The following is a 23,454-nucleotide window of genomic DNA, read 5'->3' as shown; positions in this document are numbered from 1 at the left end:
ATCACCGGAATTGCTGTGAAATTCCATTTGGCACAAACGCGGCATGCAGAGCTCGAAGGTCAAAGTGGAAGAGTCCATTAACTGTGAAATGCGGGTGATAAAAATATAGATATTCAATTGGACAGCCCCATATTTACATAGACAGATTTATTCCTTTTTAACTACAGAATATTATTCGTCTGATGTGACAAGAAAGGAAAATGTTTTAAAAATGTGAAAAATAATATCATATTCATGAGGCCCTTCAGCAGAGGAGGCCCCAGACTTTTTCTCACCTGTGAATACCTTTAATTTTTGACATTGGATTGTTGTTTTATTTCAATTTCTGCAGTTCAGTGAGCTACAAAACCCTCAGAGCCGCTTTTCAAACCCACACAGACGGACTTTCAGAGAAGCCACGTTCATGTCGGATGAACAATGAACTGAAATTCTGGACAGTGACGGGGCCACAGCTGCTGCACTGCTCACCTAATCTGGATTTAAACACCCTCGAATTAAAGCTGTGCGCGCTACCCTCAGTCGCTGCATCGTTTACGATTCAAAGTGCTGATTTTCTTATTGCTTTACAAAGCTTGTGTCCAACCTGTTGCATCAGAGGCCCAGAGAAAAACCAACCAGGGTGCATGAAGCAGAAAATCCCAGACAGGAAGAAGTGTTTCTACCGCTTCTTGGTGTCGGTGATGCATTAAAGAGCTTCTTTCTTGGTGCAGAACATCTGATGTGTTCCTTAATGCCACTGATTTAACTGAATAATTAAAGGATGAAGTTTGAATACTCCTCAGGATATGACGAACTGTGGCTCCGGCTCGTGTCTTTGCAGAGGGTCATTACTCTGTTTGAGGGAGAGATGCCATAAGGGCGGGAAAACATCCATTAATCACCTCTTTGTTGTTGTGGCGGTCGACTTGTCGAGATGCACGGCGTGGATGTCAACTTTGACCTCCCGCCGAGACGCTGCAGTGAAATTTACGAGGCGGCTGCACGGTGCAGGTCTGGTGCTGCTGTAAGTCAAAGCAGCCGAGAGCGAGCGGTGTCATCTTAATAAGCAGCTTATGTACGAGGTCACAGAAACGTTTGATCCAGCACGTTAAAGGCGACGTCCACTAAATCTGAACTCCAGCTTTTTTTCTTATGGCTTTTAGATGCATTTTCATTTACACATACTGTCTCCCACAAACAGTTTATCCCATTTTCTTAATCTGCGATTTCACTTAATTATGCAAAACAAGCCCAAAGAAAACTAGAATTTGATTTTTCAGAGGAAAATACAAATGACTGCTACAAGCAGAGGCTGCTCAAATACTGAATATACCGAGCAAGCTGGAAGTAGAAGCATGTTTCTGGCTGCATGTGGGAGCGTGCTGCTCTTACTTTCACTGTAGCGCCCCCTATGGTTAAGTACAGATATATGAATCAGTACAGAGTAACCAAATTTAGCTACAACTGGGTGATGCATACAAGCGTTAGGGCAGTTTCTATGTACTTGGCCCTGCATACAGAGTTAGAGAAGGTAAACAGTAGGCGACATCCAAACATCCAATCCATAAACAGCATGCGTCTGTTGACTTTGAGGTCGTCCAAGCATAGTATGTGTGAGGTGTCTTGAATTTCTGAAACACTTTCCAGGTCCAACAAATCAACAAAACAAAGATTTTTTCTTTAATACCTCAAGATTCACAAGATATTAAGGTGAAGAGCTTGACAACTGACCACATGGGGCGCCACTGATATTGAGCACTTGACCATGAGGCACATGTGTATCGAGGATTATTTAGTATTTGAGATATAAACAATCTCCTGCAGGCCACCTTTCAAAATACATAATGACAATATATTAAATTATTGAAAGCAGACCTGGAGGTTAAACAACAGCTCGTGTCTGATTGTCTGGCTGCTCGCGCTTCTTCTCTGTCAGACTTCATTTTCTACACGCCGCTGATCTCAGTAATTACTCTGGTGAGCGTAACATTGTCCAAATGACGGTTAAATCAGATCCACGTCGTAATGAGCAGAATCATTCTTTAACTGGCTCGTGTGCACTCGCGGCCGTACAGTCCTGTGGGTTAATATAACGAACGTTTCCCATGCTCTTAGTTCAAGTTCAGTGGACTCCGTTGGTAAGCTGTGTCGAACAGAGCGCTGATCTCTGTAACGATCGTGGAAGAATTATATAACTCACTAAATTCACTAATTTTCCTCTATTATTCCAAAAAGGACAATATTCAGGATTCGTGTAAACAGCACATTCTGTTTTGAATGCTGCAGTTTTTTGGCTGCAGTTTGTGACACTCAGCCTCTGGCCTCTTTACGTTGCCTCTCCAGCAGTTTGAAAGGCTGGAATAAAGACGAGCGCACAGAAGAAAAGCCCACATTTCTGGTCAGAAGGAGAATCAGGTTTTTAAACATGCACATACGCTGCGACGCTGCATCACGTCACTGTTACACAACCTGAACATAACCTGACTTCACCTATAAGGCCATTCTGCAAACTGTCTCCTGAACTGGTCTCATAACACTGTTAAATGCCTTTTTGTCTCCCTGTGGTCCAATAAAAGCCCCTGCAGTTTGCTGATGTCACCGTGCGTTACGTCAGCTTTGAAATCATGAATTTGTATTTGACACTGATCCCTCGTTGCCATCAGGAGCCTCTGCTGCTGCTGTGCTCTTTGTCTCCGGGGCTGCAGGCGATCGAGAGGTTAATCAGCAGCAGGGGACACGCCTGGGCCCGATGTGGCCCCTGCAGACCAGTCCTGGAGCAGGGCAGGTCTCCACACAGCCACATTATGGCATCCACGCAGCACATTTTCACTCACCTTCTTCATAAACTACTGACTTCACAGCCTCCTCCCGACTGTTCCTGTTTGGTTTGATTAGTTTGTTGTAAATAAACTGACTTTGTCTCCTGTTTTTGTTCCAGTCCACAAGCAGGGCTGCAACACTGCCAACATACGAAACCACTCAGTGCTACTTTAATATGACGAGGACGCCAGTGATCCCAGGGTGGCCGTAATAAACATCGCTGCTTATCTAGTCCTGAAAAAATAAGCAGAGTGAGGCTCTCAGCAGCTCCGTATTATATATGGAGATAACAGCACATATCACAGACAGATCTAAATCTATTTCTCATGGAAAGGGAAACACAAACATGTGCAATTGATCACCCAGCAGCACGAAGCTACAGACGATTCCACCGGCAAAGAATTAGCGTCTCCAGTATTTCTATCTTATATCCTTATACGACATGTTTATAGTGAAAGTGCCATTTTTTAAACGAACCACTCATGAAGTTTTGGCCACTTCAGTTCATCCTCTCAAATGCCGCCTCAGCTGCTTCCTCCATATAACCACACTGTATTTAAATGTTTAAAATAAGCGTTGTCCTCCCATTGAGTCATCATTATCCACTTTTTTGTGTGCGTGTGGGACGTTTATCATTACACTGTATGGCATGCGTGAATGCCTTCCATACTAATCACTTCATTTAAGTCGTTATTTATGTTTCACAGACTCTCCATCTCAGCTTCACTAATCCAGAGTATAATTGCCGTCGGAGAAAACAAAACACTTGACTTCGTGTCCTCTCCGCTGAAAAAAATGGAGCTCCTCATTTGTGTGCAGCCCGTCTCTTTCCCGAACCTCCGACAAAGAAAAAAATAGTGTTGTTTGAGTAAACAAACCAGCTCTGTCTGTCTTCCATTTTCTTTTTTCCTCACTTCTCTTTCTCCCTCTCGCCTCTGACTTATTTCTTTCTTTCTGTTCTCCCCCCACCCCATCCACACCCCCAGTTTTGCTGCTTCCAGCTGAATTAAAGTAAATAGGTAATTAATCTGTGCCTCAGGGGCTAACAGCAGCACACACCAGCCCTGCGGCTTGCCCACAGGCTCAGAGGCAAGACAGAAGTAAAGTGTGGGTTGTTACTCATCAAACACTTTTCAAACCAAGCTGCACATCCACCCGTCAAAATGACGCAGAACAACATCTCGATTTGATCTCTTTGACACATGGCTGGGACCCGCTCGGATGTTTTGTGAAAAATAGATGCTTTTGATTATCTAAACCATTTTTTCCTCCCTTCCCCCTGCAGACAAACACTCGTGGCGGTGGCAGCTCGCCCAGTCACCTGCAGCGATGGAGGCCAGGCGAACGTAGTCGGAGCCTCTCTCCTCCGGTTCGTACGGGTAGCTCTCCACCAGGCTGAGTCCTGCCAACGCAGAGGACACAGGTCAGTTTCCGTCGTCATGACAACCCAAAACCCTGACACAAACACTTAGTATATATCAGAACAGTTGCAGGCTAAGTCTCGGTGCACTGAGGATTAGCTGACAAGAGGCCGACCAGTGATATGGAAATGAGCTTTACCAAAGCAACAAATGGCAGCATGTCGCCCTGAAAACATACAGTAAGAAATGTCTAAATAAAAGGCTGCTTGCACTATTTGCATTGTTCTTAACTGGTGCTAATTCCCCCAAAAATCAGCCAATCAGTGTCGATGACTTTTGGTCCACTCTGGGGGATTCTGCGGGGTCTGAGACATCGGGGCAGTTCCCCGCTTGTTAATCTCTCCTTAACTTAATTGAAAAGAAGTTAAACTCTGAAAGGAAATTAACTACAAACACAGAAACAGAAGCAGGTCACGCGAGGTGGAAAACCAATTAGCTGCCTTTTGGGTTCTCAAGAGGTTCTGGCAGAGTCTGCTTTTATATGCGGGTTCAGGAAGCAGCGTGAGGTCGCTGAAGAGGCCGCGTCACCTCTGTCCAGCTGCAGCATGCGTGAGCTAATAAACGCTGCGACAACCAGCTGAACGCTCTGGAGTTAAAATATAAGTGCACTGTGCAAAGCATAATTTAAAGATTTGTGAGTCAAGCATCAGTTTTTAGATGTTTGGGTAACTTCAGCAAACAAACGTTGCAAGACCACTTTAGTAATGCGGTAATGTGCAGCAGGCTGTGTCTGCACGGCTGAAACAATAGAAATGTTTTATTCTTTCGCCAAATTGAACCCATTTTAAACGTAGATGCAAATCACCAAATCAGTGTTTACGGTGGAGGAGCAGCTGCCTCAGCCCACCAAAAGGACCTGACAGGTGGTTAGATGGCTGATTAATTCTACTAAACAGTCCAGAAGTTAACATAACCCACCTTAACGGCACGTTTGCTTCAGCTGATTCACACACTTTCAATGAAAGGTTTACATAATGCAGTCTAGCCTGCGTGTGCATGCAGCAGCTCGTGAGCCTCTCCAGCCTGGAAACGATGATGGCTGATGGATGAAACTGAGCTTCACTGTTGGTTTTATTAGCGCGTTATCTCCGAGTCATATCTGCACACATCTGCACTTGACTTGCGGGATATCCTCCTTGTTGTGCTGCTGCAGTTGTTTTGAAAATGAATGTTTATGCAAAGTGCCTCCATTTGAATGGAAATGCAGCACAAATAATGGGATGCAGCACAGGAAGTGCCAACGGTAGCGCAAAGCGTTTGAAATAAGCACAAAAGTGATCAAACACAATGCGTGTGGGTGGAACAAAAGGAATCAGAGCCTCAGTTTTAACTATTTTTGACACAATAATCACTCTTTTCATTCAAGCCTGGAATTTACCGTTGAGCTGTCTGGAGGCGGAAGTCTAATTCATGTGTAATGGGCGGCACACGCTCGATAATTCCAACAAAATACTGTACATGCTCCTGCCCACCTCCTGGGAGCCGACCCATCAGATCCTGTGCGTCTTACCGTGCAGCACAGACTGATGCAGACTCCAGTAGATGCTCAGGCAGTTCTTCTCCTTCTTCATGCCTCGTTTACATTGGCAGCCGTGCAGAGGAGTGGACAGCAGCGCCGTCATGGCGTTCTCACACTGGTTTCGCGCCCCGGGCCCCAGCTTCACGCTGCCGTCCCCCGCCACGCACTGCCTGAGGGTGCGCAGTCGCGGGCTGCAGGTGTCGTCGCTGGAGCAGGTGTCTCCGGCACGCAGGCAGTCCCTCCCGCCCACAGACAGGGCCATGCGCGGGACTCCTGCAGGACAAGACGGACAGAGGACAGGTTAACGCTGTGTTGCGGTCCCCCGTGAGGAGCTCTGAGCAGGAGGCTGGTTTTGTGTACACAGTGAAGCTTCAGAGCCTCTTTGGATGTATAAATAACATCATTCATTGAGTGTTATCCAGTACAATAAACCCCAAATAAAGCAAACTCTCAGGCTGCGCGTTAAAGAACAGGCCAGACGCAACGACACAGCGGAAACTGATGAAAACATATGATCAGAAACCATGATTAGCCACATTTGAGACAGACTAATGGAAGCTTGTACAAACAGCTAATCTATCCTGCTAAGAATGTGTTGATTTTCACTTCACAGGGATTTTCTAAGCACTAAACGATTCAAAAGACCTGGAATTTCTCTGAAGAAGTGTTATGGGAAATAACACATTTTTGATTAAAATAAACATAAATAATTCTAATAATTACAAGCCGCTGAGTGAAGTTACTCCCTCAAGGCGCGGCTAATGGCTTATAATTGTTAAAGAAATCTGAACAGATAAAGTGACACATATCTTCAAGAAGCACAGCTGCGAAAAACATGGATATTTTTCTCAAAAGGACAAATTATATAAGACTTAACGTGGCAACATCAGAACAGAGCTGCGAATGAATCCATCAGCAGGGCAGCAGGACGGATGGAGAGAACGGGGATTAATCTTCCAGCTTTGTTGCTGTTAATATTTAATGGTACAAATCTCTTGCTGATAAAGATTGAAGTGTTTTTTCCCCCTTAAAGAGATCGATGCAGTACATTTGACTAAAATGCATCATACAACAGAGAGATTAGGGTTTTGGTTAACGTGTGCTGCTGCTCATTTGCATCCTTTGTCAGACGTTTCCTGGTAATGAGGTAGCACTGATGACATCACTATGACCTCATTAGGGTCATTTTGTCAGACTTGATGAGGCCTTTCAGACCCAAAGAAGACATGAAACAGCTGTCTGAGTTTTACTCCTCAGCAAACACCCTGACACTGATATGTAAAATCGGCGGATTGCTCCTTTAAAAAGCAAACTGGGGAGTGAATGTGAGACTTTATGATCCAGCGAATCACTGCTAAAACAGTGTAAATTGAATTTAATAATTGAATTACATTTCTACACCCAGCAATCAAACTGGGCCAACGATGCTACTGTATTCCAGCATTTTAAAATTACATTGACGAGCCCTGAGGGGGTGCTGTTTTATTCATGGATTCATCCAGATGTCACACAGAATACATCTGACACCACTGACTGGATTTTGATGAAACTGGGGGGTTAGATGCATCTCACAATACATCCCGACATGTTGAAAATTACAGCGAAGTGTTTCAGCTCCAGTCAAAGCAAAGCGCCTTCTTTGCTGCAGATTGGCCCAGACAGGTGCCGCATCATATGGGGGGAGGGGACTGTTGTCTTGCTTCATGTGGTACTAAAGACATGCAGCTTTTATTCCCCTGAGGACAGGAAATGCTTGTCGTCTCCGAGCTGTCTCAGAGCTCTTTCACTTTTAAAAAGGAGGAGGATAGCATGCTCACAATGCTAACATACTTAGCCTGTACAATGTTTACCATCTTATCTTATTCTGTTAGCATGCTAGCATTTGCTAATTACACCTGAGGCTGATGGGAATGTCTTTAGTTTCACAGGTCACAAAACAAAGTATTTGACAAATTATGTGAAATCATATGAAAAGTCAAAGTTATCGCAATTTATCCTCAACGTCTGAAGCACATTTCATGGCGGTGAATCCAATTGCTGTTGAGACATTTCACTCAAAACCACAACCTGCTAGAGGGTAAAGGTCGAGGATCACAAAAATCATTAGGATTCATTGTCTGGTACCACGGATATATGAGCCACATTTCATGGCAATCCACCAAAAAGTTGCTGAAATATTTCAATCTGGACGAAAGCGGTGGATCGACCGCTGACCCGCCGACGAAGCCTCCCTCTCAGCCTCGCTGCTAGCTTGGCTAAAAAGCTCCCAAACTTCATGGTGGGTCAGCCAGTTCAGTCATACTGCGCAGCCAAACTTTAATCAAACACGCACAACTTTACTTTCTACTCGAGAGGAAACCCCAAAGTTTCCAAACAGCAAATATGTCAGGCTGAATTATGGTGAGACGCGTATAAAACGATGCACAGCTACAGAGACGTGTACAATATTTCCATTTGAGGGAATACTGCAGCCTTCATAACATGGACTCCTGGGTTTGAATATTTCACCCAGTGTAAACATCAAACAGCTTCGATAAAATGCTGGACAAGCTGAGAGAGGACGTGTATGAAACACTGTCAGACAGGCTGGAAAACTGTATGTTAAGAGGTTGCAGCTGCATTAAGAGCACCAAAAGTCACTACTGAAAGCATTTAAACAATCTGCAGTGACAGCGATGAGTTAAACAAGAGGTAAGATTCGGTTATCAAGTGCGTGACAGAGTCTAAGAAATCACATCCAAAAGCATTTCTGTGTCACTGCAGTGAGGTTTCTGTGCAGCGAGTTGGTTCAGAACATCAAATGTGATTCGATCACGGCTCAATCATGCGATAAGAAGTGAAAGCAGGATCCGAACAAACGCGGAAGCTCGCTAATTTTCCCCCGGCAGACTGATGCGGCTGTGAGAATTCGCCGTGTTTTGTTTGTTCAAACTGCGACTCGGAGAAACTCTCGGCGGGTGACGCGACTCCAGAGATGATCAGATAAAGCAGAAAAGGGTTGAGCGTATCTGAGGCCTGCCGGAGCTGTGGAGAAAAGGCGCTAAACGCCACGCGCCCAGCAGGAGACTCCTCAACCTTTCCGAGGACTCGGCTAATCTCGCGGTAAGCTGTCAATAAAAGTCTAGACAGACAGGGAGGCAAGGCGCTTGTTGCTATGGGTTTGGGATGTTTGTGGAGCCTGTGGAGAGAAAGCATCTGTCACTCAAGTGAAGAACTCATCTTCGCTGAGGTCTTGACAGGCGGCACTTAGTGTGCCAAAAAGAAATATAAAATCCCCCTCAACAAGTCATTTATTCCACTATAGAGTCTTAAAATCCGAATCGCTTTATGTAAAGGAAAGGGAGAGAAACCGCGGGGTGAGATAATGTCATTCGTTTTCGATGCAAATCAGCTCCACTCACAAGCTTTCTTGGATCGAGTGGTGGTACCTTGAAAAAAAGCGGAGGAATCGGTGTTATGCCAAGATACTTCACTCACTCTGAGAAAACTCTTCAAATGCACATTTGCATTGAAAATACATGATATTATCTCACCCCGTGGTGCTTTCTCCGCATTTGGTTTAAGGGAAACAATATTTGAACGTGTCTAAAGTGAGTTCTTCTGCTTCTCTTATGCAAGCATGTGGAGCCGTGGGTGGGAGCGGGTGTGTGGGTGGTGCGTGTGGGTGTTCTGATGTGGAAGGTGGAGCGCAGAGGAACCTTAAAGCCAGGTTTGACTTCCATAAGCTTCAAGGCAAAAAGAGAGAGAGGAAAAAAAAAAAAAACCCTAGTGAGCAGCAACACGGCAAATCTTATAAAATTGCAGCTAATCCAGTGTGGAGAGGTTTGATATTCGTCTGAGACATTAAGCGGCGCTCCAGATTGGCGGAGATAGCGGTTTGCCTGGAAACAGAGCCGCGGCACGCCGGCAGTTCAAAGAGCCGCAGTCAAAACCAATTAGGAGAAATCAGCTGGCTTGTCATTCAGATTCGTTCCATCGCTGTTTACCCCACTGAGGTAAATAATCTCCCTCTCTGCTTTTTTTTTTACTCTTCTCCTCTTTGTTTCTGTTTCTCCCTGATTTCCTCTCTGCTCGCCTCATCCTTTCCACTTATCTCTCTTCTCAGCTTTTTTTCCCCTTCATCCGTCGCTCGCACACAAACACACCTGCCACGGTTCAAGAAGTGGATTTTGAAGTTCAAGAATCTTCTTCAAGGGAACTGGAAACCCCGAAAACACCCCTGAACACACACAAGACGAATCGGAGACGAAGTGCGCGACTGTCCAAATAAGCAAAGATGTGTAACTGTAAAGTGCATTCTTTGTACTGGCCAGCAGGGGGCGACTCCACTGGCTGCTAAAGGAGAAATAACCCTCCTTCTCACTTAATTTATGACACCATTAAACAGTTTATGGTCCCAGTCGCTACTTTCAAGTGTTCTTCAACACGGCGTGTAAGTTATGGTCCCATCAGAGCATAGGAAGCTTTAGCACGTGGCTACTCGCTACCACAGCGTGTCCCCGGGTTCTAAATGCTTATCCTCCTCAGCTCAACCCTCTCAGCGGTGGTCACTTCTGGCTCCAAAAAACCAAGATGGCGACGGCCAAAATGCCAAACTTGGTAGCTGACAAACCAGCGTTTGACATCATGGTGGCTTTAACTTAAAGCACAATCCTGCGAACATATAAATACGCTGTTTTACAGCTTTACCTGCTAACATTTAGCTCGTTAGACAACAGGGTGAGATGAAGAAGACCTCACCACAAACACAGAATAAACACTTTTCTCCTCCTCCTCTTTCCGTCGCCGCTCAGCTCTCCACTCAAAGGGAGCAGGCGTGGGAGTGGCGAGGGCCCCCGAGCCCTCCGAGCCTCATTGGGCGGCTCATCACGTCTCTCTGCCTCCCACCTAAACCCCAGACTCCTCTGCAGCCACCGGGCATCAGTCACTGCCATCAGCCGCCAGCTATCAGCCAAACGAGGGAACGCTTCCTTTAAACTCTGGGCGAGCTGCTCCACAGGCGGCGCCGCGTTTGTAACAGAGAGGAAGCTCGATGAGATTTAAGTGTCGATAAGCGAACGATGGTGCTGAAACTGGGACGAGGACAGAGACGCTGATGACAATGACAAAATGACTTATGTGTTTGTGTACAGTAAGCGTGACTCAGCTTTATCCGTGAGTCAACATCCCACAAAACAAACGTCCCTAAAAAGGGAATCGGGGGGGTTACTTAATTTAAGTTTTTCACTTTTTATTTCCTTTTGTTCTATTTCTGTGAGGTTTTTGACTTTTATTTTCCTCCTAGAAAGCCTGACCACTCAGCGGCCACTTTATTAGGTACACCTGTAATCCATCACAGCAGCTCATTTGATTGACACTGTCAGAGGGAACATATGCTTTTAATTGAGGCTGTGGTTTGCAGTGGTGTTGAGCTGGCCTGCATTATACTGAGATGTGTTTCTAATGTTTTTACCTGCCTCACCCACACGGCATCTGTGAAACCGGCCTTTGTTAAGGTCGAATATGTGGCAGAGCTGCTGTACTGGATTGCATTACATTGTATAGGTGTGCCTAATAAAGTGGCCAGGAATGTACCTGACTTCGATAATTGATTGAAGTAATTACAACATTGACTGACTCCACTCTCTGCTTTTCTCCATTCAATATTACTGTACATTGAATATTTGGATTTTCCCTTTGAAAGTTGAATGCGATGCTGAGCTAAACAAATAAACTCGACCTGAAAATGCACAAAAGAAGGTCGTGGAAGAACTTAGACGGCCAAAGTCAACGCAGCATTCAGCAGTCGAAGTCAGCGTCTCTGCAGCAACTTTAAACTTTCAGCTCCGAGTTCAAAACACAGCCTGAGCTAAGATCTGAGAGCTGTGCATGCCGTTGTCTGCAGCAAATCTTCGTATCTATGTTTTCCTCCCTGGATCCTTCTCTTCATCAGCTGCTGTATGGCTGAGCGACTTGCTACAGACAGTGTGATGAGTCCTATTAGCGATAACGGGCTCTTGGATTGTTTAGCAAATCTTTGACAGTGCTACCGAGGGACCGCGCCTTTGTAACTGTATATTGTAGTTCCTTATTAGCCAACTGTGCCTCCCTGAACGCGTCGTAACCGAGATGACTCACTGTGTCTGCTGGGGCTTCTTCTGCTACGCTGTCTCTGTTTCCACAGCTTCTAATAAAGCCCTCTCCATCTTGCCAGCGGAGCAAAAAAACAAAAACAAAAAGGCAATAATCTTCCCATGAACACAAACACACACGTCAAAGTGAGGCAACAAATGCGTTTGTGTGAATCCATTCATGCACACCGGCTCAAAGTAGCGAAAAACTATTTAGACATCTTTGGATAAATTTAGTTTGCGGGATTTATTCGGACAACAATTTGCCCTCAGAATCTGCTGTGATAGGGTCCTTCTGCTCTGTATCATTGATTCACCAAAACATGATGAAATTTAGAGGGGAACCAAGAGACCACTCTGCCCGTGATGCAGAATACTAATTTCCCTCCCGGATTCCTCAGCGACTAATCCATCCCCAAGAAAGTCAATATCATTCCACGGCTGTTCCAGAACAACCACGCCGCCGCAATTTGGCCCTTTTTCTTTGTCTTCTTGGAATTGGAAGTGTGTGTGGGCATGTTTGCGAGACCTGAAAGCTTGATGAAAAACTATTTTTACAATTTCGAAAACTCGTTTTGCCGGCGAGAAAATGATTTTACTCTTCTGAAGTCGAGATCATGATTTGTGCAGGCACATTTCTGTTGTGCGAGATAATAATAATAAATTGATTTTAGACTGAGCTCCTCAACAATGTGATGGGGGATGAAATGATTACTGCACTGAAGATGGATTACTAGATCAGTATTTGAAAAAGAAATGAAAGATAAGGGCTCAACTTCAATCAGGAGCTCTAAAAGGTCTAAATTGGATATTATGATAATGAAAACTTTTTATGTGAAGAGAGATTAGAGTGATATTTAACAGAGGTAGAATTGGCCTTTAGCTGGACAGTCCTCAGTGTTTGGAGGTAGAAAGCATCCAGAGACGTGTACTTCAGTGCTGTACTGGAGTACACATTTGAGATACTGGTACTTTACTTTTCCTGCTTTTCCTTCACGACATTTTAGAGTAAAATGTTTCACTTCTTGTTAGGTTTGAAGTTTGTATTCACGTACGTATTTAAAGATCTCTCCATGCTGTAGTCTTCCTCAGAATCTGGTTACGCGTGCTGAGCATTAGCCTATCAGCACTGACCGCCACATAACGCACATGCAGACTGTGTTTCCAAGGTACGGCAGCAGACGTGGCTGAAGCTGCAGAAACACCACAATCTTACGGTCTGTCGAAGGTTGATTTAGAGCTTGCAGTCGATGTTATGAATGAAGCTTCAAAGCCTAAATCTGCTCCAGTCTCAACTCAATGACACGGTGACTTTTGCGCTAAATTTATGCAGCTTTCTGTTCTTTGCCTCTTTTGATCTTCTTCCTCATCTTGCTGCTTTTTTCTTTGTTTTGTTCCTTTTGTCCCTCCTCAGATTTTCTTCCTTCCCTTTTGTTCCTCTCTTATTTCAACTGATCTGAGATCCTCAAAATAGGAAAAACATGAGCAGAACTGAACTGTACTATGAGTACTTCTGATACATTAGTGTATCATACTGACAACTTCTTTAGTCTTACAATAAAAATCCAAATGCAGGACGTTTTACTTGCATTGGAATACATCTCCGTAGAGCTGCTGTTATTGTGCAGCTGCTTTCATTGGAATAAAATTATATGAGCACCTTCCCTCCTCCTCACGGCTGTGCATTAATGTGAAAGTGAACTTCACTCTATGAAGGTTTTTTACCTCCTCCTCCTCCTCCTCTCCTGGCATTGAACAAACAGCTCATGAAAATAAAAAAGATGAGTAGCATCTGGCACTGAACTGGATGTAATAAGCTGCTAAAGCAGAAGAAGGAGAAGAAAAATGGTGAGTGGTTAAGTTATTTTACAGCCACCTGTCGGCTGTCTTTCTGGAGAGGCACCTTAAACAGAGGGTGATTCTGAAAAGGGGTGAGAGGTTATGCTGAAGGCGAGGAGAACCGAGCCTGTGAGGAATCCAACAATGAATCCCCCCTCAAGCAGACTGAGGTCCTTGGGGGCCGGCAAAGAACTCCTCTTCCTCTTTTAATGCACAGTCATTCAAAGCGTTCAGATGCATGGCTGCCCAGTGTGGGTCGCTTCCTCTGTTGAGCAGAAAAAGAGGCTCCTCAGGCTACTGGAAGTTTGTTCTGCACGAGCTGGTCGACCACTGGAGAGTTGAAGGCTTTTCTTCACAAGATTTCTGAGTGTGGTGAAAAACACGAAGCCGGATCCTTCCCCTGTGCATGGCAATGACCAGCTAATATCATCAGGGAGGTGGTTTAGTCTTCAACTGTCAGAAGAACAAATTCAAGGACGCTTTTGTTCCCAATCCCTTGAGATTGTCAATTAGCCTTAGACTTCTGGGTGAAGTTCAGTCTAAGCACAAGTGTTTCATCAGTGCAGGAAATTTAAAATGCAGCAATTTTAGTCCAAAGATAAAAGCATAACCCTAACCCTAAACATTCTTCTTTTGTTGGACAAAAGAACAGACAGTTTTGACCCTAACCTAACCCTAACCCTGACCCTAACCCTGACCCTAACCCTAACCCTAACCCTAACCCTAAGATGAACCAAGAGGGTTTTGGTACCAATCAATTGATAAAATGACTGTTTCTGTAAGTGGAGTCTGGTGGCTTTATGGAGAGTGTTAGAGCAGCTCTTTCTGGTTCAAGAAAAAGGATCTTGCTCTTTAACAACAGCGGATCCTTTCCACTAAGCTGTCGGACACTTCGAATAACGATCTGAGGCTGTCAAAACAAACACTTTGAGTGAACTCACACTGACAGTGTACAAAGATCGCATTGCAACCCAATTCTCGTCTGCCAGCTGCAGCGCTCTCGTCCAATACTGGACCAGTGTCCAGTATTGTTGTCTCCATTAGTCACACAACAAACACAGGAAAATAGAGTCCATAAAGACTCATAATTGACTCGAAATCCTCCTGTTTGTCCGGGACATTGAAATCTTCCAGGACATGTGAACTAACTTTGACTGTTTTCTGACTGTTTTCTTGCTTTTAGACTAGTCGACTAGTCTCAGTTAAACTTTCTTTAAAACCCCCCTGGCTGAAAACCAAGACTAGGAGCCTGAAGAAAAACTTTCCGAGGAGAAAAACCGTAAAGCTTTGTATGAGGCGTACTGAGGGATTAATCAAGGCCCGTTCACATAAATGAGATCCACCTGGCCCTGAACAAGTCGTCTGTCCTGAAGCATGGTCACACAGCCCAGCAGAGGGCACAGCTGTCAGCACGCTGAACCACCTCCACCCAGCCAGCTGCACCCATGCTGCACCACGCCAACAGTCGAGAGGAGGGTGCTGAACAAGATGACAATGATCCTGACCGCAGAACAACTGGTTGTCAACAAGACATCCTATTATCCCTGCTCTGGTTATGTTACTCCCATCTTTAGTTGTATTAATGCGGTGCTCAAGTGCACAAAGCAGAACAGGTGTTTACATCTCTTATTTGTCAATGCTGAGATGAACTGGGACAAAAAGGAGCCTTAATAACTGCGGTAGACCACAACGTGGGAAGAAAAATATACTTGAAATGTCATCGGCTCGTGAGTAAAGCCCTCTGTAGAGAGGAGGGAGAAGATGGTTTCCTCAGCTGATACATATATTTTATTTATTGTGGATCTGAATCCAGGGACTCGATTAGAGAGTCCAGTGTCAGTCGAGATGTAATTGTTGGCAATTTTCTCAGTTAAAGAACAATCAGGGGAAAAGGCTTTTTGTTTCATCTGCTGCCTGGATGCTGTCGCTCTGACCTTTAAAATCCTGACTCTTGTTTAAGCACAGTGGATTTGACACTTGCAGTCTTTACTGCTGATTGCCTGTAATGTCTGGGATGTTGGATCTGAGCATTATTCCCTCTGCATGCCTGTGGATAAGAGCGCCAGCTAAGACGTAAAACACAGAAAACACTACAGAGACTGAAGTAAATAGTGAGCTGACATTTACTTTTGATTGTTTAAGTGAATACTGTTCAGGAGTAATTATTATCTCTGCAAGCCGTGAGCCTGGAGGGGATCATGCTTTTGGTTGTGTGTGTGAGTGTGTGTGTGTGTGTGTGTGTGTGTGTGTGTGTGTGTGTGTGTGTGTGTGTGTGTGTGGACTGGATCTATCAGCCTTATATTTCTTGTGTACTCTCATATCTGTATGATCAAGCATCTCTTGTAGTCGTGGTGATTCACAGTTTTTGGAAAATGTATTTTATTAACCGCCACTGAATGCCGACCCGTCACTCCCTTTAACCGGCCAGCAGGGGGCACAAGTGACCGGCAACTTCTTCAGTTTGCCCCCAGGCACACCTGCCAGGTGTGCTGCGCAGACCTGCTGATGTCATCCAAATCCACATGTACGCATAAATCATCCACCCGCCACGAACCCGAACCTATCATTTTCTCTGCTGGGGAGCTCGGCGCCCACGAGGACACATTATGTCAAGCAGCCCGAGCTTTCCAGGTGATTTCTTTCTAGTGCTTTGTATTGACACTGCGCTTTGACATTAAAGCAATAAAACTAAAACTTGTAGTTGTAACAGGACAGAAGAAACAGAATAAAACTTGTAGTAGAAGAAGAAGAAGAAGAGGACAGCTGTGATGGAGCTCTGGATTCATCAGGAAGACGAATCCTTTACTCGAGCTTCAGCGTATGAAGCCAGACCTACGTTTGGACGCGTAGAAGGAGGCAGAACATTAATGAACATGAGATCCTGACTGTCGGCGCATCAGACATTTAAATAATCAATGAAGGTGCGCTGCGGCGCCTCATGCGTGAATGCACACGGCGTTTGCATTTCACCCACCCTCAACCCATCCACTATTAATCAGCAGCTTAATTGTTATGACCCGGCCTGCCTGCGGATGTGACTGCGATCACTGGTGATCTACTGAGTTCACTCTTCTAGTGACTTTTTTTATGTTTTGTCAGTCTAAAAAACCAGAGGAAGAGTCAAAGAGCAGCGGACCGCCAACACATGCAACCATCCATCTGTCCGGTCTGGGATGTGATGGCAGCAGGGCAAACTGGGCAGCTCAGACGTCTTTTTTTCCCAGTAACATGCTCCAGCTTGTGGGACCACAAAGCGCTCTTGGGCCTGCTGGGACCTGTAATCACACCATAGGTTGTGGGTCTTCCCAGTGGTCCCATCACAGTGGGCCATGACCGGAGCACTGAGGAAGCCCAGGCCACATCCTTTCCAATATTCAGTGTGGTGGAGCAACGGCTCGATTCTGAGCTCCTCCTGAATTTGCTGAACTCGTCACTTAGACAAGCAGCAGCCACCTTGCAGACACATCTCGTCTCGATATCATGCAGCTGTGATCCCACTTTTATGGCTTCAAAGCTTGTGACAGAGGTGTCAGAGCTGAGATTGACGAGTAAATTGAGAGCTGTGCTTTCTGACTCACGGCTCCCTTCGCCAGCATCGGCACCTCCGAACAGCGCTCAGCCTCCCACTCCCCCACTCAACAGCAAACCAGTACGCACTGATGATTGTAGCGTGATTAAACCAAATTACACCAACATCATCATCTGCAAACACGCCCTCAAACTGCGCACACCAGGCTTCACGTGTGCTTTTATGTCTTCTTGATATCTTAATATGAGGGGAGGGCAGAGTCACTCTAATGCCATCCTTACACACAAATACAGCGATCAGAACAAACAGTCCATTCAAGCTTTATTCATGCAGCATCAGCAGGACACTTTGGTGAACATGCTGAGAAACTTTTCAGACCCAAAAACGAACACTGGAGCAACAAATTCCAGAGAAATTGGGACAATCTAACAATCGAGTGTCTGGTCTCCTGTTCCATAACCAGGACAACATCTGCGTCCTGCTCCCCAACTGCTGTGAATCTTCATGACCTGGAACAAAACTTCCACTCCCACTCTGTGGAAATGGCTGCTTTCACGCCTTTATGCCACTCCATGGGTATACTTCCCAAACTCAATGTGACAGTGAAGGGCCGCCACTCTGCACACTGAGGAGCTTTGTGGCAATAAAGAGATGATGGCTCACCCCTAAATTCTTCCATTTCTGACCCTTTATCGCAGATTGTGTGAATTGGGTAAGAGTCCCTCCACCTTTCAGCGATTCATTCCAATTTTCAGGACCTGTCCATATGGAAAATGCCTGAATTTCCTGCCTCATGAGCCACATAATCTTCAAGTCTACCTCAATGGCCTCTCTGGACTCGAGCCAGGCCACACTCACATTTTCCACTCTGCAACATTAACCTCTGATTCCAGAAAAGTTTGGACATTATTGTTGATATCTGCTCTACTTTTCTGACATATGCTCAACTGAAAACAGCACAAAGTCAATATATTTAATGTCTTTCCTCATCAGCTTCATTGATTTTTGTACATATCTGCTTATTCTGAATTTGATGCAGCAACATGTTTCAATCGAGTTGAGACAGGAGCAACAAAAGACAGGTAGGTAAAGTCAGGTAAACAGGTTGATTGGTAACAGGTGACAGTGTCATGATTGGGTATGAAAGGGGCATCCTGGAAAGGCTCAGTCGCTCACCAGGAGAAGCTGAAGCTGCCTGTCCTGCAGTGAGGCTGTCTGTCCAAACTGGACTTAGAAAACATCCGTCTGCAGCTGGACAGCCTCCGTCACTGCTGCCATTCACCACTAAGTCCTTTGGTTCCCACTACGACACTCCAAACGCCTCGTGGCCTCAGTAGCAGTAATGTCAGGGGTTTGAAACACGCTTCAGTCTGACAACATCTCCCCACCTCTGGAACAAGAAACAAACAAACAAAACAGACCACTTCTCCAGCCTGAATCTGTGTGGGAGTTCAGAAGCAGAGGTCTCCACCCTGCCGGTGCTTTCTGACTTGCTTCTCCCTCTCCATATTTCCCCACTGCAACAACTGTTACTGCTGACATTTGGCACATTTCCCCGGCGTATAGTGTTGCTCTCTGGCAGAGAGTTTTGCAGTATAATTCGAATGATATTTTTATTTTGTTGCATCATTCTTTCCTCACTGTCCTCTGGAGACAAAGCGCCATAAAACCTGATTGGAGCACAGTTGGAGGCTCTATCAAAAAAAATTGGGGCATTTAAGCTCCTTATTTCTCTCTGTGTCTCACTAAATACAAATGCTAAAATAGCTCCACTCCCTCTCTGCCTCCTGCATCATCTCCTATCTCCCCTTCTTTCTCTCATAAGAACACACTGACGAATGCACCAAAATGAGCAGAGCTACAGTTTCTCCACTCGCTCTGTGGGCACACACATGTCCAGTGTCTCCTTTCGCTTACATCCACACAGTCATGTTCTCAAATGACTTTTCCGTCTCTGCCGCATGCACAAAAAGTGTGAATATCAGCACCGAGATGCACAAAAAGCCTCACTCTCTCCTCTCACCTGCCCCACCAGGCTCTCTGGTGAAGCCTCACCTCTTCACTGCACCTCCCAGAGGTATTTTTCACACGCTGTGTTTGTGTGTCCCTGTGTGTGCGTGGCTGGGAAAGAGCAGCGTGTACCTGGATGTGCGAGTTCCTACCTGTCTGTGTTTACTAGCGTTGGCTGCTAAATTACATTCTTTAGGCGTAAAAGTGAGCGTCTTCCTGTCAGCATCCTCCTCGTGTCTGTCTGTTTACAGCACTTGTGAGGTCACACGCTTACACAAATATTTGTGTACACACATTTTTCGGAGGGAGGAAGTAATCCTTTTGTGTGAGTTAATCCCAAGTAGGCAGTGCTACAGAAACAAAGCTGCTCTGAATGTTTGCAAACAGAAAACTTCTCCCTCGTCACTGCCTTAGTATGTATTATCTTGTGAGGTCAGGCCAGGTTAGCTAACAGAGCTCCATGCTAATGTGATGAAAGCACTACTATGTTAAGTATCTGACCTAAATAATTTCAGAAGGCTAGAATTCATCTTGCCAGCATCCCGAGCTTCTTCCTCCATTAGCTTTCCCTTCTTTTCGTGTGCACTCAGGTTAATGTTGCTTTGCAGAAAAGCTGCCTCCATGCAGGTGGTGCATCAGTACGGAGTCACAGCAGACTCAACGGTAATTAACGCGCACAGACGGATTCACAAATGTGTTTGGGGATTTATATATGAACACATGTATATTTTTCACTGCACACAGACACAGTTATCATTGTGTATAAATGTCACACAAATCCACATGTTAAAAAAAGGAATGTATTTCTGATGCGCGCTCAGACATTTCTTGCTTTAAATAAACTGACTATTTTCGTGGAGAGAGTCATTTCTATACAAATCCTGAAATACGTTTGTGTATTCTGCGCATTCATTAATGCACAGACTGATCTGACTCCGCAGACCTGATATACACACTTGTCACTTATGACAAATTAGAGGAAAAACCAGAATAAATGAGTGGAGCAGCATAAACAGGGCACAGAGGAGCCACTGAACGGTTCGATGAGAATGAAAATGAAGTGAATCATATTCTCCAGCCTTCACCAGATCGCAGCCTAACTGAAACGATGCGAGATGTTTGATAACACTCTGCAGCACCACCACCTTCGAAACTTCATCTGTCAAAGCAGATTTGGAGGCTTGCGATGTCCCAACACCTCAGTGAGACACTTCATGTTGGTTAATCTTTAACTGCTCAGAGACTCAAACAGGTCTGGAGTTGAGCTCATGTGACAGCTGCTTCAACTGCTTTGAGAAACTATGCACCAATTAGAGCTGAGTAGGCGGGATGAAGAATGACATCATCGTCCCCACATTTATTTGCATGTTGTCCATCTCTCCACTCATTTCTTGTCATCTCTCTGCGGCTGATTATCAACAGATTATGGAGGCATAAAAAGTCTTTGTGAAGCCAGTGATCTGCAGCAAAAAAAAGAAAAAAATATGGCAAGCATGAATGAAATGATCTTCATTGTGCAAACTGTCGTAAGTCCACATTTAACAAGTCTTAAATGTCTCTGATCAGTGTGAAAAACATTCAGTTAACGACTGAAATCAACAAAATTCTCCTGTTCTATTGTCCAGTGAATGAAAGCGTCTCTGATGGGAGTGAATGTGCGAGCAGCTGCGGTAACAAGAACGTCCTTTCAGTCTGAAGGTGGAATTAAATCATGGCAGTATTTCAAACACTGTTTTCAAATGTCAGCGGCACAGTCTGAGGCCCTGCTGGAAATGTTACTCCCACACCTCAGGAGGAAGCGTAGTAAATATCATGACCCAATAAACCCTGAGCAACACTTTCCACAGTGCTTAAGGTGCATTTTGATCCAATGTGTTGCTTATCAGCACACAGAACGGCGGCGACGTGGACTGAAGGCTCACTGTGAGGGCTGACGAGGGTCTGAGCCGTGTCACTCCATGTGTTCATGTGTTTTAAGGTGTTTTCTGTACCTGTGTGTGTGTGTGTGTGTGTGTGTGTGTGTGTGTGTGTGTGTGTGTGTGTGTGTGTGTGTGTGTGTGTGTGTGTGTGCGTGTGTGTTTTACCTGCCTGCGAGACAAACTCCCCCTCAGGGACGATAAAGTTGAAGCTCTCTGTGCATCTCTGTTTACAGACTAGCAGCTGCTTTGCACTGAAAACAATGCAGTCAGACTGGAACTAACGTGACGCTCCATCACAGAAAAATGACCACATCGATTATTGATTATTGAAACGCACAGAGTTCAGGGACAGCCGTCCTCGCTCTGTGCTCTGTCCTCTCCTTCCTCTGTGCTCTGTCCATGGTGCTGAAGCTGCAGCTGACTGAAACTCTCCCCACAAACTATCAGCACAGTATGAGATTGGACATATAATCAGTGTTGGGCAAGCTAATGGAAAATGTAATGAATTACTTATTAGCCATTAAAAAAGTGATTACTTTACTTTATTAATAACTCATCAACAAAAGTAATTAGCTACATTATTCAGCAAAATGCTTTCTGTTGCTCAGTCCAGCTCCATCAAAGTTGCTACAAGCTCCACATCCTCTGCATTTAACTCATCTGCAAACGGTGAGTGGATCACACTTATAGAACTAAAGCTTGGTGTGAAGTGCGTTACGATTTGTCCCACATTCACTCGCCGACACGCTGACGGCAAGCATGGACAAATTCAGTATACAGTAGGGACAGCTTAACGAGGAGGCAGCCTGCGCTTTAAAGGTATTCACTCCATCAGCGGCTAGCTTAGCCTCCTGACCGCACGCTGTGGCACAGGTTCACACACCCTCCAGCTCTGTACAAGCACAAACCCAGCCTGAATGCAGAGCTGCCCGAGGCCGACGTCAGCAAGTGCAGCAAATAAGACATCTTTGAATCCGACCCCCAAAATGTCAAAGTAATGGAGCGCTGTTCGGATTAGCGATGGTTATATAATTAATTAGCTTCCCTTATTCCCTTACACTGCTGAATAATACATCACTGTGATGCATTACTAACTAATGTGTTACTGCTGCTGGATCTCAAGTGTGTCTGGAGGATTTTATCGTTGAGGTCTTTTTTTGTGCCTCACCAAACCTCTGCATTAGTGCGAAACATCCCATTAAACACCAGGAAATAAACTTTAAAGCTCTGAATATTCTTCCCTGCTGTGAAACTGCTGTACTGCTCCAACCCACTGCAGTATATACATTAAAATGAATGAGTATAGACGGGGTGTCTGTCACCGGAGTGCATCCACATCACTGTTTGGTAAAGTGTGCGCCTGCCTCTGCTCGTACATGTGCCGGGTCAGATAAGGCGGCAGGACGAGGACACGCTGATTGCGAGCCTGGGAACTGAATGCATCACTGACCCCCAATTATAACTTTCACAAAGAGCTCTCCAAATGTATATTTTAACCTGGAGGGCACAGGTCAGCACACAATTATATTGGGAGGGAGAAACTTTTCAATGAGAGCGGAAAAACTAACCTTGAAACTCAAAAATGGATCTCTTTGTTGGCCGAGACGGTTTCAGGCCTTCGTGACAGGAGCGCCATTACCGAGTTATGTTATCGTTTTTGTTCCCCGCTGCAGATGCCCTCACTGGCCAAGAATCTGCTCTGCATTAATTACTGATTGTGGATGCATGCTAATTAAAGGCGTCGCTCCAAAATGATAAAAATAGATGGGCTTTGATGTTAGCGCTTGGCGAAGCTCTGTGGTCGCAAACTCCTCGGGAGATGACCCGTGATGAGCAAGGAGGTGAGTTGATGTTTCATTATGTAAGGCAGCAGATTAGAAGACGCACCACTGCTTCCCAGCGTCCCCTTATCTAAAGTTAGGGGAGCATTACGCTCCATATGAGATCAGGATGAAATGATAATGTGTATTGACAGACTGGCTCCTGTCTCGCTCTACCTCTCTCTCCAGCTACCTCACGCTCTGTCACGCTTTCACAGCCGTATCATTCTGCATGAGCACATTATCATTTTGGATCTCTTGGCTACATCCAGTGGAATAAGTTTGTGCTTTGGCTGGGTTTCACGTCGACGTGCAGGAGCGACTTTGAAATTGAATTTGGACCATTTTCTGCTCTATTCTTTGGCCCCTGCCGGTGCTGTTTCTATCAGCATCCTCCTGTTAATATGGCCTAGTGAGCAGAGGGCATCACAGTATTAATATGGTCCTTGTCACTTCGAGGAGAGCTCTCTCAGTTTAGCTCTCTGGTC

At 45.1% G+C, this 23,454-nt stretch overlaps 1 protein-coding gene across 1 annotated transcript in view; it reads right to left on the bottom strand.

Moving 5' to 3' along the window:
• gfra4a (GDNF family receptor alpha 4a) overlaps positions 1–23,454 on the bottom strand; it is a 125,269-nt gene that overhangs the window by 26,687 nt on the left and 75,128 nt on the right. Inside the window, exons 2-3 of the mRNA XM_070978466.1 lie at positions 5,731–6,012; positions 4,121–4,201 (exon numbers count right to left, since the gene is read on the bottom strand). Coding sequence (XP_070834567.1) covers positions 4,121–4,201; positions 5,731–6,012 — 363 coding nt within the window. The remainder of the gene's footprint in view (positions 1–4,120; positions 4,202–5,730; positions 6,013–23,454) is intronic.

This window comes from Chaetodon trifascialis, chromosome 14 (assembly GCF_039877785.1).
Source record: "Chaetodon trifascialis isolate fChaTrf1 chromosome 14, fChaTrf1.hap1, whole genome shotgun sequence".
Taxonomy (NCBI): domain Eukaryota; kingdom Metazoa; phylum Chordata; class Actinopteri; order Chaetodontiformes; family Chaetodontidae; genus Chaetodon; species Chaetodon trifascialis.
The sequence above is the reverse complement of the archived record's forward strand: the minus strand, read 5'-3'. Positions and strand labels throughout refer to the sequence as shown.